At 40.8% G+C, this 11,488-nt stretch overlaps 1 protein-coding gene across 1 annotated transcript; it reads right to left on the bottom strand.

The window, feature by feature from the left end:
* Window positions 1–1,875: 1,875 nt before the first annotated feature.
* Window positions 1,876–10,950, bottom strand: LOC147445662 (potassium channel KAT3-like). Its single transcript, XM_086525115.1, has 13 exons — window positions 10,103–10,950; window positions 9,390–9,605; window positions 7,721–7,879; window positions 7,560–7,617; window positions 7,163–7,480; window positions 6,477–6,716; window positions 5,986–6,084; window positions 5,866–5,898; window positions 5,142–5,327; window positions 4,833–5,027; window positions 4,676–4,751; window positions 3,394–4,206; window positions 1,876–2,697 (listed from the first exon to the last, which is right to left on the bottom strand). Exons 1-13 carry the CDS (start codon window positions 10,288–10,290, stop codon window positions 2,534–2,536), a joined length of 2,745 nt encoding a protein of 914 aa, XP_086381241.1. The 5' UTR covers window positions 10,291–10,950; the 3' UTR covers window positions 1,876–2,533.
* Between the last annotated feature and the right edge of the window lie 538 nt (window positions 10,951–11,488).

The raw sequence follows: 11,488 nt of genomic DNA, 5'->3' as shown, positions 1-11,488 counted from the left end.
AGTTATGCAATAAAGGAATTATACTTTCTGAGTTTTGTACATAAGACCCTCAACTTTAAGTGAGAGGGCAGGTTTTTGATCGAAGTTACATCTTTCATAAAGTGCATTGTGCTTGTTTCTCTTTTGCACGAGGTATGGTTATGTCTAACCGCGAGACTACTCACTCTCGAGTGTTTATGTGAGTAGGATCAATTTGAAACATTGTTTTCTGAGATGAATTGGTTTGCTCAACTAGCCGAAAGGTTAACTATTGATTTGGTATCCGGCCAGTAGTTGTCCAACAAATTACCTGCTATTGTGGGTAGGACGGCAGAAAGGAAGGAACCATTCCAAGATTTCAAGCAGAGTAAAAGCTTTTGCTAAGCTTGAAGCCTGAACCAATTAATGGAAGCTATGGTAGTGCTTATCGCACAAGTGAATGAACACTCTCTTTACGAGGGAAGGAACAAGCGATGGCTACAGCCCGTGCTCGAGGAATCCAAGGATTGAAATCCTAGTTTATTTGATGAAGACTTCAGAGCCCACTTATACCAAAGGTATATTAGTGGACAGAGCCATTGAGCTCGGGAGAGCTAGGCGCCCACGTCTACGAGGCGACCACGACATCAACGGAGGCTTCACCAAAGGATCCGGACTATTCTTGCACGATATGGGAGACGCCCACTACGACTATTTACAGAGGCAGACATTGACGAAGCCCTTCAGCGACCGATGCAATACTTTCTCGGACAACACCCAACGCCGGGCATCCTCAGGCATTGACGATGATGATGATGATTTTAGTTTGATAATGATCTTAGTTTTCTAGTTTTGGTCTTTAGTCTTTCACTTTACTTCATTTTATTTTTGTACCCAGACATTGAATTAGATCCACAAGGATTGTATCAATTTGGTCTCATACGTCATTTTGGCCTTCTGATGATGTTTAACATAACATTTCATTTCTCTCTCTCTCTCTCTCTCTCTCTCTCTCTCTCTCTCTCTCTCTCTCTCCATCAGCTAGAGATCGAGACAGGCAGATTTATATGAGTACCCGTTGAGTCCAGAATTTGTCAGGTGTGCCAGATAGAGCCCAAGACGGAGCTACACTACATATGAGATACGAGGCCACTTTCACTGTCTATTCAAAGAGGGTTTTGCCATTTGGACCACTTTCTAGAGTCATGAGATACCAAGATCAGAGATGCCTCGGATTATACTTACTAGAGATTCGCAGACACAGAGAGGACCTCTTGAAGAGGGGCACAATGAGAGAGATACGGCGACAGCGGCAGATTACACATTTCTTTCAGTCGAGAGACAAAGGAGTTCGAGCAACCTCCACGGCATAGGAGCACCAGAGGCATACTGCTTGATCGGGCGATAGAGTTGGGACGGTCCTGTCGCCCACGGATGAGGTGGGCCTCTTGACATCGACGCAGATTGCATCAAAGGATCCATACCGTACTGGCACGACATAGGAGCCGTCCGACAGAGTGCTTACCTTGGAGGACATTGAACTTCTACAGCCTTTTGGATACTAATGTATATGTATATGATGCCTCTTCTGTCAGAGAGCTCCATTGTATCAGCTCACCCCCCTTTGTATCCCCTTTGTATCAGCTTTCACCCCACCCCTACCCACTATTTTCTTTTCAGTACATTTTGTACCCAGACCTGGTATTAGGTTCACCACATGTAACGTTTTGGTCTCATACGTCAGTTTGGCCTTTTGAAGACGTTAATATTACAGTTCATTTTACATCTCTCTCTCTCTCTCTCTCTCTCTCTCTCTCTCTCTCTCTCTCTCTCTCATGCCATGGCCATGCATGCACAGACACACACAGACATACATGCATATTGCATGCACAAGGAGCATTGGAGCAAAGAACAGAAAACACAAACAGGATGTCTCTATTAATGAGAAGTCCATATATGAACAAATTTCAGTATCCTCGGGAAGGTATGAACTTGCAAATGTCAAGAGAGACTTATTTGGATTGAGCTCTGAATTACCATCTGCGTGGGAATAGAGCCATGAGAGTGCTGAATAAACAGGGCATATTACAAGAATCACTTCCATGGAATGGAAGTATGCACACTGTTGAGATCTTCCTTAAAGGCAACCTGAGCTAACCTTTCTTGAGCAATTAGACATGGGTATAATGTACAAAGAATTTGGTTAAGAATTGAAGATTTTTCTGAAGGTTTAAGGTGCATCTTGTCATGAGCATGGTGTAAGCTGCGACTAGGTTATCCTCAGCACATCCCTTCATTCCTTTGGATATACCTTGGCCAACATGGCCAGCCAAACTTTACGCTCAGCACTTTCTGTGCTCCTTGTTGAGCACTAGAGCAAGCACAAGGGAACAGGGAGGCTGCCTTTTACGCAAATCTACCACTGCAGAGGCCCGCATCTTCTACATGATATCTCCACAAATAATACGAAAAACAGGCTCTTCTTTGCTTTGTCTTGATCACTCAGCAAGCCTGTAAACTTGCATTTGAAGTTCAGCACCCGTATGATGGCCCCTTCATCTATTTGTCATGTGGGCTATTGCTTGCCATGGCTGCTGCCCCCATGTACTCCCAATATCCTTTCAAGCTCTTCTTGGTCAACCACGTACAAGAGATCATTGTCTCTCACAGCACTGATGTCATTGATTTCAGCAAAGCTATTGCTCAGTACCTTCACTGGCGAATACTTAAACTGAACACCTGTTTTTTAAGAGCAAAAACATTGCATCAGAACCATTCCTTCCGAGCAAGTCTTACAATCAAGCTTCCATAAAAGTCCTTTACGGTGTTGCATAAAACTACCATAGCCTCCACAAGCCTCTATTAATTCATACTACATGGGAAACAAGGTGACATTTCAAGATGCCCTTCTAAAAAGCAAATCAAAATGTGAGAGAAACAAACACGAAATATCCATTAATTATGTTTTGACTTTATATAAAACACAAATCAGTAATGAGCAAAAGAGGAGCAAATTGTGGAAAAAGAAACAAAATGAAAGGTGGGCACACTAAAAACATTATTAAAAGATATTCTAAAAAGGAAATCAAAATGTGAGGGAAAAAATCACAAAAGATATACATTGACCATACTGTTGCCTTGTTTAGAAACACTAAGTAATGAGCAAAAGACAAACAAAATGCAAAAAAGAGAGGCAAATGAAAGATGGGCACACAAGGAAACATTGTTCAAAGATCAGACAACCTTTGGCAAAGGGATACTAAGACATTTTAGAAGGCTGAAAACAACCACACTCCACAATAAAGTTGTGTGAGTATGCAATATCATGTCCCCTTATGTGTGAAGACCTTCCTAGCAACATAATCTACAGCAGGATGCCTGAGAGTACATATTCACAAACCAAAGTCCTGAGAAAAAACAAAAACTAACACTTACTAGCAAGCTGAAGCAGCTCATTCAAAGAGCCAGGTAGGTTGATGAGCTTTCCTAGCTGTCTCACAACCTGTAGCCTACCCTTTGGATGGTATCGATGTATTGTCACACGCAATAGTAGATCCTTTGAAGCCAAAAAGCTTTGAGACGTATTCCGAGAATTTGTAGCCATGCGTAGAATAGAATCGTCAAAAACCATATCAGACTTGTACAACACTCCTGGTGCTACCCGTTTTCCCTTGCCAATGGCAGGTATAGGAAAGAACTCTGGTGCTACACTGGTAATGGTAGTCTTCTTTTGCATTTTTGCATCGGAATCTGGTGGATTGCTTCCATCAGCGACTTGTTCCAATTGGGTTTCTTGTTCTTCCTCCAGCTCTTTTTTTTCTTCATCCAACGCTTCCTTTCCTTCCTCAAAACCCTTAACTGATGTCTCCTCAGCCCCCCCTTTGGTTGGAAACAGCTTAAGTAAATCCTCTTGCTTATCCTGTTCAGCTAAGTCATAAGGCCTCAAGCCTCTAGCATCGCAAACCTCAACATTAGCCCCTCGATCTATTAGGAAGCTTGCAACTTCAAGATTTCCTACTGCAACAGCAACATGAAGCGCAGTTGCTCCATCCGAGTTTCGGACATTGATGTCAGTGCCGTATTTTAGCAAGTCCTCTAAAATGTCAAGACCTCCGGTTTCAACCGCTCTACACATGAAGTCTCCTTCCTTTTCCGATGTCAATCGCGCTCCCTGCTTCCATAGCAGTTCGGCAACAGCCTTGTGCCTTCCTTGTATCGCTTCCCAGAGAGGTACACTACCATCATCATCTGCAACAGTGAAAGTGGTTAGAGTTCCTATTACATTACAGACCTTGAAATACAAGTCAGCAAGTGTGTGTAGAACCAGCCCTATTTGGGCTTTTACACGCCTTTCATGCATGACACAAGAACCTGCATGATCATAAACACTTACACATCATACACACCTATGAGCAATTCGCGCAAGCCGGATAACTCCCGCATTACTTACACATAATATGCACAACGTTCGATCATCCACATAGAGAATAAAAATGGCCATCAGAATTCATGCATGCAGTAGCAAATTTCTTAATTCCACACGAACACATGCCCATCCACGACCACATGCCAAGGCATGCTCATCAGCCAAGGAGAGCACTTACAACAAGCCCAACAACACATAAAGATACACATCATCTGTAGATACATGTGCAAGCAAAGTAAATGTATGCCCATGTACCCAGAAGTTCTGCAAAAATCCACTCATACTACAAACCTTGAATATTAGAATCAGCCCCATAAAGAAGGAGAGTTTGTACACAATCCACAAATCCATTGGCTGCCGTTATATGCTGAAGAACAGTACGATTAATAAATAAGGGAAGGAATTTTGAAACTAGCAAGGAGAAACAACAGTAGCGCAAGAAACAAACCAAAGGAGTACGGCCAGAGAAATCTGTTGCATTTGGATCCCTTCCTCTCTTCAGGAATTGTTCGAGAAGGTGGCTGTTGCCTTTAGTGGCAACAAAACACAGACTCAATGTCATGCCCATTCCAACGTCAGCCATCATTGACTCTATCTCCATTGGAAGTCGGAGCACGGAAAGGAGTTTTGAGTCCTTAAGATGCTGTCAAGCAAAGAACTGCTGATAAGATAATACAAAATCAAGCAGAATCCAAAAGATTAGAGATGTGCAATTTCTTCTTTTTTTTTTGCATGTTAAAAGTAGCAGAAGGAAGACCTGGTAAAGGTTGTCAATCACAATCTGTCCATCTACAACATTGCCTTGCACAATGTTTAGAAAATTATTTCGATTTATGCGCAATAACTGAGAGAGCTTCTTGCTCCTAGCTGTAAAAGGTTGAGGCTTATAACAAAGTGCCCCTATCTCTCCGATGACATCCCCTGCTCTCGCACTTCCATAATGCTGTAATACAACAGTCTTGTGCTAAGCAAACCAGGCTACAAGATAAGTTGAATCAAAATTGTGAACAAATGTGACCTGTTCTACAAAACATTCGATGACAAACAGTCAGTAAGGACAAGAGAGAGAGGCAACAAGGAATGGTTCAACCCTCACATATTATATCAGATGATAGCAACAATCCTGGGGGCCCACATGAGTTCAGCAGGAGAGGTTTTCTATTTTTTAAAATTTTAAGCAATTTAATAGAGATAAATTGACAAGAGGGTTTTTTTATCCATTTTGAAAAAAACCCGTTAATTCATCAAAAAGGAGGGGGTCAGTCTACATTTTAACAGAAGAGAGAAGAGAATAAAGAAGCTTTCAACATCGTAGGAACAATCCCAAGGAACTCAAAGGTCTATCCGACTCAGGACCAGTTATTCAAGAGGGAATTGGGATAACCAATCTATCACATTTGGGTGAAAGAAAGGTTTTCCTCTCTTATTTAGAGACACACACACACACCATGAGAAGAGAAGTATTTAGCATCGTAACTTGCCTGCTCCCGACCATCCCGATACACCAAAAGCTCCTGACAAACCAGAAGAATTGCATGAGCAATGGAAATACAAATTATCAAAGGCGGTATTTTTAAACTTGAGTTGATTCCAAGCCATACCACTTGTCCCGATACCAAAACATAGAACTCTGTTGGAGCCTCATTATGGAGAATGATATCTTCTCTAGGTGGGAAATATTCAGCTCTCATCTCTGTTACCTTTTACACAAAGATATGCTGTGAGTCAGATTTCAGCATAACCATACTTGGAAGCAATTTTTGGGAAGATTTCAAAGACTCTACTCAGTAAAGTAGAGTCTTTGAAATAAAATAAATAACGTATATATCTTGTAGAGTCAATGAAATAAAATAAATACCATATATATCTCCTAAATAACATATATATCTCCTGATTGGTAGATAAGAGTCGGTAGTGAAGATTTCAAAGACTTCACTCGGTACTCTATAGAGAAGAGCTTTTCTCATAAATCTTACATAGTCTCTTCAAGACTCAAGTGCAAGCATTTCCTAAACTACAAAATGACACAGCACGATCACAAGCTTCTCTTTATGTGGATTTAAAGACGGACAGAACCAAAAGCAATCGTTACCAATTGCAGCATGAAGTCGTAAGAACATCCCTCAAACAAGTAAACCTTCTCTATTGTGGCTAAGAAGAGGTGTTGAGAAACACTTGAACGTATCGCCTTTGGCAGGACTGCCATGGTTTCCTCTTGTTGGAAATTGTCTGTTCGATACTTGAGCCTCATATGATCCAGCATCTGGTCTCTCAATCTCAAAGGTAAGCGATTACGTACGGCAAAGCTGGAGACAGCTTGGACGGAATCTCTCTGCATGGAACATAAACAAATTTGTGAGGACTTCCATTAGCTGAAAAACAAACTATAAGATAGCAAAAAAGACAGATGCCACGACAATATTTATAAAAACTCCAAAAAAAAAAAAAGGAAAATACCACCAAACACGAAAATTCAATGATGACCTTATCAATACCAAAACAAGATTCACAACAAGGTGAAGGTTCACATTGGCATTCTAAAAGAATAAAATGAAAGAAAAGTCGAGTCATCGAAGGTTATGAAATGAAAAGACCCATCAATTCACAAACTAAACAAAAGAAGTTTTCAATTGTTCAACATGACAAGATAGGTCCAATCAGTAATCGAAATAATAAAATTTTAAATGTCCGTCTAACTTTCTTCTCCTCGGGCTTCTTTTAGAAAGCCAACAAGAATTTCTGACAAAGATAAGCTGTTGGGCATTTACTCCATCTTACAAAGTTTCTAGTCCGCCCGGTGACGTGCACGACTAAATTGGTCATGTTGCCGATGAGGTATGCAGTCAGTCCAAGGTTGAACAGCATATAGAAGGCGTTAAAAACCATCTCGTTTTCATTCTGAGCATGTAAGTCACCATACCCCACCGTTGTCAACGTTGTGATCGACCAGTACATGCAGTAAACATATCTGAGCCAAATTGTTTCTTGTTTGAAATGTGGCAGATTTGCCCCTATCCAGGTTTTAGTTTCATTATGGTATCTTTCTGCTAATAGATAATAAAAGCATCCCGCGCAATGTACAGCCAACAATGTAACCTGCACACAAGAGACTCTTGTGAAAAAGAAAGAAGCTCATCATTTAAACGTATGTTGTATTGAGAAAAATCAATCTTACACATAGCAGCTTGAGACAACGTATCCAGAAATAACTGACTCGCACATCCTTTTCAAGTCTGCAATCAAGAAAAAGTTATTTAAGGAAGAAATATTCATTTTCTAGAATGCAACAATGAAATCTTCAATTCTTGAGCATTACGCAGATCACTAACTACTTACCTTGCAAACAAGCTACTAACACGCCGCAATCGCCATAAACGCAACATATTGAGAAGGTTGTATGTGAGCCCTCTTCCAATTTTTCCAGTCACAAGAAGTGTAACGACTTGAAATGGTATGGAAGAGGCAACATCCAAAACCAGCCAAGTTGACACATACCTGTGGTAAGAGAGCCCCCAAACACCGTAACAAATTAGCATGTACATGAACTGACCAATGGTTAGGAATTACACATCTGCAGTGCATTGAGAGTTTATCTATAAAAAATTATGCTCACAGTGAAAGTTTTTGAATCATTAATGAAATGCTATGCCAAACAAGAGGAGATAAAGCATATGAAGAATCTAGCACCTATTACTTGTTAAGGGGTAGAGAATGGACCATTCCTTGTAATTAGGGCGACTGACAGAGGCGGGGAGTCCTGATTATGGGAATGGTCCCTAGACAACCATTCCCAGCCATCAAGGGTCATGGGGGAGGGAGGCTAATCGTTGTGAAAGTTGCAGAGGCAGCTAGCAAATCGATGGTCATACATTAATCATTGCAGGCACTAGACACAAGTGCTGTGCAAAGGTTGGAAAGATGTGCACGTGGTATTCCTGCTCAGAATTGACGGCCCAGAGGGCCTGCCCCCTGATCTCCAACCTTGATGGTTGAGCAGCTGACTAATGTGACTTACAAACAAGGTTAAAAAGCACAATGGCCTACACAAGAGGATACAATTAAGTGTGTGCAACCCGCTACTCAATGTCCCTCTATATAAGAATAGGAAAACAAATGTCAGCTATCTCTCACATGGCCTACATATACATAAGACAATACTTAGCCAATGCCCCCTTACAAGAGAAAGGAAGAAAAAAGGTTTTCTGCTTGCCATGTGGCAATAATCGACGAGCTTTATCCCGCCATCCACAATTGGTCCCAATTATTCCATGGTTTACTAAGGCCTTATGTAGGCCAAAAAGTGTCAAAAGTAGCCTAGTAGGAGTTTTATCACCAACATCTCCGAAAAGGAAAACATCCTTTAGTAAATTAAGAGATGAGTAAACACCTGTGGAGCCTTACACAAAATAATACAAGAGTTCCAGTCTTTGCTTGAAGCACATCTTATAAACTTTGTCTGATACCCACAACAATATGCCACCAGCATTCAATAAAAAAACAAACAACACCGTGAGCACTTGTACAAAGATTAATTTCTTGACACTTCAATTGCAAATCTGATTACAAAAACCAAAACTAAGCTACAGTCTTTTAACTTCAAGAATGCAATAAACTAAGCAATTAATCTCATCATTAGCATTCCACAAAGTCTTCCTTAGACGATCCCAATCCAAATAATTCAATAAATTTCTTCATGAGGTGAGAAGCTCTTGACTTGAGCATTAGGACATAGAAAAATAAAAAATACAGAAAACTCACATAAACTATCTACTACATATTGCTTGAATAAAAACGAAATAATATCAAAACCCGTCTACATCAGATAAGGCTTAAGCTATAAGAACAAATGCAAATCCTGAACAAAACAGTTATAAAATTGACTAAAACTTTTCAACATCGGTTAATCCACTTCCTTTGTATATTATGAATTATAAAACAACAGATACAAATCTTACTCAAACCAAAAATAAAAGCACGTGTATGTTCTTGATAGCATGAGGCATACCTCAACGCAATTTGGGAGTGTTTATCCACAAGCAGGTAAGTTCTCTTGTCCAAGTAAGCCACAAAGAAAGTAACAATGATATCAAGTGCAAAAAACGCATCCACTATGTAATCCACCACAAAGAACTTTGCTGGCAGGTTACGTATGAATCCGAACTCAAAAGGAGACACCCAAGCTGAGTACACCACGAGTACTATTAACAAATTCTGCCACCACCTGCAACAAACCAGATAAAGGCTTTAGTTATTTGATCTAAAAACTCTCAAGATTGAAACTAAACAAATAAGAGCATCTGAAATATATGTTTGAGTTCTGTGATTGAAAGTTTTTTTTAAAAACATTCTCTCATGAAAGATAGGCAGATCCTGGAAATTCGACGTATGCATGTACCTTGTCAACTACCAAAGAAGAGGATCATTACTGTAAATGCAACCAAAAATACAAATAAAGAATAAATCTAGAGGAAATTTCTCATTTCTGTTCACTCTCTGCGAAAACTAATGAGTTCATAAGAAAAGTGTGATACATATTTATTGCACAAACCAATTCATCGGTTGTACAACCAATTCTTTGGTCATTTCTCGATGACAACCATTTCCTGATAGAACAAAGTTGGCTTCAACAAATACTCATCTTATGTTGTTTTACTTCCTCCAAATAACTGATGCATACACACTCTATACATGAATCGAAACAATAGAAAGAAGGAGCACCTGTAGCGCCAGTCATATGGCGTTATGATGTATTTTCCAAGGCGAAGATGGCTATTGCTTTGGGCGCCCAAGGAAGGTAACAGGCCACTCGAGAAGCTATGGTAGCTAACATCCATGGAATGCTCAGCATCTTGATACTGCTTGGTCTTGCCGCATAGTGCATGTAGGCCAGCCTCCACGAAGGCCATGCTAGCGGCGGTGTGAAAGACCAGGCCAAAAAGCTTATGAAGGTATATACATATCAAGCCAGAGCTTATTCAAAAGGAAACTCTGAAAAGCTTAGGAAAGCCATTGGATATTGCTCCGAGCACCATTGTTTGTTGATCCGACGTCGAGACGGTCGCTCATCAACAGAAATTACTCGTCATTGTCAAAGCACGGATGTATGGATCTTCACCGTAACAAGAAGACTCTTTGTTTGCATCAGCTCATGTGTGGGTAACCAAAATGGGCTCTTGTGATTGGTCAACATGGAGCTGAAGGGAAGCTCTCTGACTTGGGTTGTTGTACCTTGGAAATTATAAAAACTGGGCAGTTAAAAGTGCCAAAAGCTGTGTGGGCTTGGCAGGCAAAGGGCAGCTATGGCCCTTTATATGGTGCAGGTGCAATAATTGCTCAAAAATGAAGAGGAGTTAACCTGGTGTTTTTTCGTGTCTTCCGCCTTTCAACGCGAGAGAAGCCGCTTCGAGGAGAGCCGGCTATGGAGGGCCATAGTAGACTTCAACCACAACACACTCTCTCCCTCTCTCTCTCCCCCCCTCTCTCTCTCTCTCTCTCTCTCTGTCTCTCACTCTCTCTCTCTCTCACACACACACACACTCACGGTGGCGCGCTCGTCACGACCCACGGGTGGCTTGATCGCATGTTCTTTTATAACATCAAAATGAAATGTACTGATCTGGAATATTCCTGAATCTTTTTTTGCTCTTGGACTCTTTGATTTCCAGTGGGCTATACTTGTATTCCCTCTCTCTTCTTCTTCTTCTCCTCCTCCTCCTCCTCTCGCATACTCTTGGGATTGTTCCTACTCTCTTCTTCTTCACTTTTCTCTAGCTCTTCTCTTTGAAGTGCCGCACCTTGAGTTTAAGTCTCATCAAATAGATATTTATGTTGGTATAAATGGCTATGGTGGATAAGCCATTGTCGCATTCATGATAAGAACATAATTGAAGCGATTTGGGAGACTAATTACACATTGATGATCCTACAACCTCACAAGTCTCTTTCTTCTTCATTACCTGCTTTATTATAGCCAAGCAAACACAGTGGTAGCGACCTAGCACACACAGATTCCCCACCCAAGAGAGACAAGCAATGGTGTATCTGCTCTTTTTGGTTGATTGCTTTGACCCTTGGCTTCTATATTAGTCACGTTCTCCCAACATT

The sequence above is a fragment of the Adiantum capillus-veneris genome, chromosome 12 (assembly GCF_014529385.1).
Source record: "Adiantum capillus-veneris isolate H3 chromosome 12, ASM1452938v2, whole genome shotgun sequence".
NCBI lineage: Eukaryota > Viridiplantae > Streptophyta > Polypodiopsida > Polypodiales > Pteridaceae > Adiantum > Adiantum capillus-veneris.
The sequence above is the reverse complement of the archived record's forward strand: the minus strand, read 5'-3'. Positions and strand labels throughout refer to the sequence as shown.

What these genes read in the sequence shown, in the direction of transcription:
- LOC147445662 (XM_086525115.1), bottom strand. Translation starts at nt 10,290, where the DNA reads ATGGCCTTCGTGGAGGCTGGCCTACATGCACTATGCGGCAAGACCAAG. An exon ending in CCATATGACTGGCGCTACAG is followed by an intron (nt 9,606 to 10,102) that starts GTGCTCCTTCTT and finishes GGTTTGTTGCAG; the next exon opens with GTGGTGGCAGAATTTGTTAA. An exon ending in GTTAGTAGCTTGTTTGCAAG is followed by an intron (nt 7,618 to 7,720) that starts GTAAGTAGTTAG and finishes TCTTGATTGCAG; the next exon opens with ACTTGAAAAGGATGTGCGAG.